The following is a 4502-nucleotide window of genomic DNA, read 5'->3' on the forward strand; positions in this document are numbered from 1 at the left end:
CATTTACATCCTCTTTGCCACACAGTAGAAATATCTATCAGGAATTTGCTGTGCAAACATTATATATTCCCTCATTTCACCCTTCCCTGCTGATACTGCTGAGGTAGCTGTCAGTCTGAAAGCAGAGTATACTGAAGTATATACCGTAATAAGAATTATTTGGCTATCACTAAGGAGTCACTCTTATAAAACTTTTATAATAGCCAAATGGAGAGAAGTGCTGGGGGAGAGATTGGATTAATTTAGACCTGCAGTGATTGCATTTACAGAGATATTACCTTCTGGCTTAGATTACCATTATTACACTAACTAACCCCTGGGGCCATGAGACATCCTTAAAAAGCAGACTGTAGTAGCAATATTCCTGAGGTTCTGTTTTCAAAAGAAAATAACTTTAAAAGGTGATTCGCTACAATAGCTGCCAATATTAAACGGGATTCTGGACTTGAGACAGGAGAAGCTCATTTACTGTACTAACGGCACCCGTCCTCAGGATATGATATAAAACACTACCCGGAACATATAGCAAGCTAAATATCGCTCAGTCTAAGCGAACTATAGCAGAGGACATCCTTCCATTAAATACAAATTGGGATTACTCCCTGATGCAGGACTAAAGGCACGCCACAGGCTGCCTATTGTGTGATAGACCCATTCATAGACTTTTCAAAATAATTTCATATGTGATGTTTTTCAGTGTTTGCATGTAATAATATACAGGCTATTTATCCTGTTAGCCATTTGCTAGGTATCGTATAAATTGCTATATTAATAATAAGAGTATGGTTGATTGTATTACAACCATTATTCTATATTTGCAACATAAACATGTGTTATTCAATATGTTAGTAGTACGAAACCTCTTAAACTCTGTTTGAAAGTTATCACAAAATATAGAAAAGAAACTTGTACTGTGGTGTTATTTACTTAATAATCCTTAGGTGAGATATTTCAAAGAGTGAATTCAGTGGAGAAGAATTAAACAGATAGCAGGTAAATGATGTTTCTATGTAACGCAACACTAATTTAGTAATTAGGTGGGTTTTACCCATGTGGACCCATACTACATTATAACAGTAAATAGTTTGGGTGGAGGCACTAAACTTAACCAATCTGCAGTCACAAACAGGGTTACACATACACAGCTTGAGTACTTACTGCGTTTCTGCGTCTGGTCAGACCTGTTGTAAATGCTGTATGACGGGCCGACGTGCGTTGATGGTACGGATGTATACGCAGGAGTGCGAGGTTGGATGAATGTGAGAAGCAGAAGTGGGCATCACAAACTGATGTGACAAAACAGCTTAACGAGACTCCGTTGTGCTTCTTTGTGCATTGTTTAAACTAATTCCTGTGCGGTTGAATTTGCAGCCCAATGTCTCTGGTACAGACTGAGTGGTGTTCACTGCGTCAGCTGTATGAAAAAGATGCAAATGTAAAGAAAAAGGTCACTATGTAACACTGTAACACAAGTCGTATTGAGGCTCGGCGTAGGAGAACACATCTGTATGCCTCTCCTGTTCTCCTGGAGATCTCAGGATGCACAGGACACACACAGATGTATGTGCTATGTGCACATGCTATGTGCGCTGATACCGCTTCTCCCCCATGTATGATTGGGGGGCTGGGGGGTAAATGACAGAGGCGCTAAGCATCCCTATCATTATCGATGCTGCTTTCTACAAGATAGCAGCGCCAATAGCCTGGGCTATGTATGAACGGTCAGTTCACCTGACCGTTCCACCCACTGCAGCTGTCGCTATTAACAGCTACAGCCTGGTGATGCCCTACCCCCACAGCAGGGACAGCGCTGTCCCTATTGCGGTAGCTGCCAGCTCCAGGACTGCATGCGGAGGATCTCGCATTGCTTGAGAGATCCCGCGCATGCTTAGTGAAGCCGACCGGGACTGAGACAGAGCGCATCAGCACTAGGCTGATGCACTGTGTAGTCAGGCAGAGATCTCCGGAGGGGGGAGTTATCACTCCCCTGCTCTGGCCAATGAGATGTTAATACATCTCATCATTAGTGCTTCCTGCTTCTCCATGGTGAGGGGAAGCAGGAAGCGATATAGCAGCACGTTAAGTGCCGCTATAATACATATCCCCCACAGTGAGCAAATCACGTATCAGGAAATCATCTACTTCAAAAGATCTACTCTTACCAGATTCTTCCAATGTAAGGAGGCCATGAGGGACCTGATCTAGTGTTAGGTATGTACGATTATAACCAGCATTGTGACCATTTTACATGAACAACAAAACTCAGAAACCTCTTACTTCTATTTATAAGCTTTTTGATTATAAGATTATGTTTATTATCTGGGTGGTCTTTCAAAGAAAATGCTCAAACATTGCTTATGTAGAAGTTGTGGAGTGTTACATGTACTATTCCTAAAACTATACAGAGATTTTTGTAAATACAGACGACAATGTAACTCTGTCTATAAGTAACGACACTGATTGCACTGACAGGTGATCCTGATGATTTAGTTACTTTGTAGTTTGGTAGTCAAATATCATGCAAAATTTATAGCAAGCCACTCTATGTTTAATATAAGCTCAGTATCATTCCACACTGCTGCCTGTCTCACCCAGGATCAGTAAGACGTCCAGCGCTGGTTGGTTATAGAGAACTCAGATCCCCTGACAGAAGTACATGGTTCTGGAAAAGAAAAGATGAATTATGCAACTTCAATTTTTTTATTGACTGTTACCTGGTTACTGATGTCCCTCGGATTACTTCTCAATACATTTATAGTGACACAAAGCTTCATTTGGTGGCTAAAGACCCAATCTCTGCAGACCATCGACATTCTCATGACCAGCCTGGGAGTGGTGAGAATACTTTTCCTAATTTGTTATTTACCTGTTATTTTTTCCATAAGTGCTGTTTGGACAATTCCAATTCACTTATTTCCATATATTTTAACTGCAGCAACATTTGTGATATTGTGCAGCCTGTGGTGGGGCACCGTGCTCTGCGTCTTCTACTGTGCGAAGATCACAAACTACAGCAACAGATTATTCATGAGACTTAAGATGAACATCTCCAGGATGGTCCCCTGGCTGCTCCTGACCTCACTGCTGGTGTCTTTTCTTTGCAGTCTGCCCAATATATGGTGCACTTACCCAGAACGCCACATGAATTCTACCCAAGTCACTAACGGTACTAATGAAGGCAATATAACCTTAAAAATAAGTTACACAAATGTAATAATCACCATCTTTGCAGGATCCCTCGTACCGTTCCTCATATTCTGTACGGCCGTCTCCCTTCTGATTGGGTCACTCCTGAAACACACCAGGAATATGAGCAGCAAAGTTTCAGGACTCACAAAATCTCAGCTTGTTGCCCACAAAAGGACCATTATAAACATGACGTCTTTTCTTTTATTCTATGTCCTTTTTTTTATAGGCTCCAACTTGACGCCTTTTGTCTTCCAGTTAGGAGACCCTTTATATGTGTTCCTGTGCTGTTTTTGCTGCATTTCATACCCCGGTTTGCACTCAGTTATGTTAATCACCGGCAATGGAAATCTAAAACGATCCTTTGTTGCTTTTTTGTGCTGTGTAAGGAAGTGAAGCCATTTTCTTAAATGATCTCCACCAGTTTCTTATGTGGGCAGTAAGAGGACAGCAGACATAGGCTGTCATATAAATATCAGATCATCAACAGCTCTACTGTAACAATAGAGATACCGTGCTGCAGTTTGTCTACTGGTTAATGCTTATTTTAAAAAACTAAATATTATCTTTCAAATATCAAAGTATCTGTGAGAGGAAGTGATGATTATAGCTTTTTTATGTAGTATCATGTTGCAAAATATGTATATATATATATATGTAGTAATTACAGAATCTGTTGACATTTGTAGCTACATATGTAGATAATCTAAACATATGTTATATGCAACAACCGACTTAATGGATAATTGTGTACACAAGCAAATAAATAGCCAGGAAAGAAAATTGTATTTACATAAAAGTCCCAGCTCCAGTAATGATGATGCTTATAGTACAGATCATTGATTCTACATTGAGGTACAAGTCTGTAAAAGTAATTATATTGCAGACCCCCTTACAGTTATCACCATTGCTATAACCAGTGTTGCAAATGGTTTTGCAAAGTTTGTAAATTCATCTTTAGTAGGAAAATCTGAGCAGAGAAGGAGAACGTCTAAGAAGATTGTCTGTTGTGTGGTAAATGAGGCGATCACAACAAAATCTAATGTTATGCTTTGCCAAATATGTCACCTGTATCTTTATGTACATTATCCATTGTATCTATGTATACTTCAGCCTGCATCTGTTTATTTATATGCCAAACTTTTTCTCTTTGTAATTTAGAGATGTGCGGTTTGGTTTTGGCTCTTGGATCTTTCCGCCAAGTTCGGATCTCAGAAAGAGGCAAAACATCATCTTTTACGGACATCTCGGCACAGATCTCTGTGAAAGATGACGTTTTGTCCGTGAAAGATGACATTTTGCCTACTTCTGAGATC

General features: G+C 40.0%; 1 protein-coding gene across 1 annotated transcript; it reads left to right on the forward strand.

Moving 5' to 3' along the window:
- Positions 1 to 2676: 2676 nt before the first annotated feature.
- Positions 2677 to 3582, forward strand: LOC148534813 (taste receptor type 2 member 1-like). The gene has a single exon (XM_088465631.1). It carries the CDS (start codon positions 2677 to 2679, stop codon positions 3580 to 3582), a length of 906 nt encoding a protein of 301 aa, XP_088321757.1.
- The last annotated feature ends 920 nt before the right edge of the window (positions 3583 to 4502 follow it).

Source organism: Taudactylus pleione, unplaced genomic scaffold (assembly GCF_031769625.1).
Source record: "Taudactylus pleione unplaced genomic scaffold, aTauple2 ptg000063l, whole genome shotgun sequence".
Taxonomy (NCBI): domain Eukaryota; kingdom Metazoa; phylum Chordata; class Amphibia; order Anura; family Myobatrachidae; genus Taudactylus; species Taudactylus pleione.

What these genes read in the sequence shown, in the direction of transcription:
- LOC148534813 (XM_088465631.1), top strand. Translation starts at nt 2,677, where the DNA reads ATGAATTATGCAACTTCAATTTTTTTATTGACTGTTACCTGGTTACTG.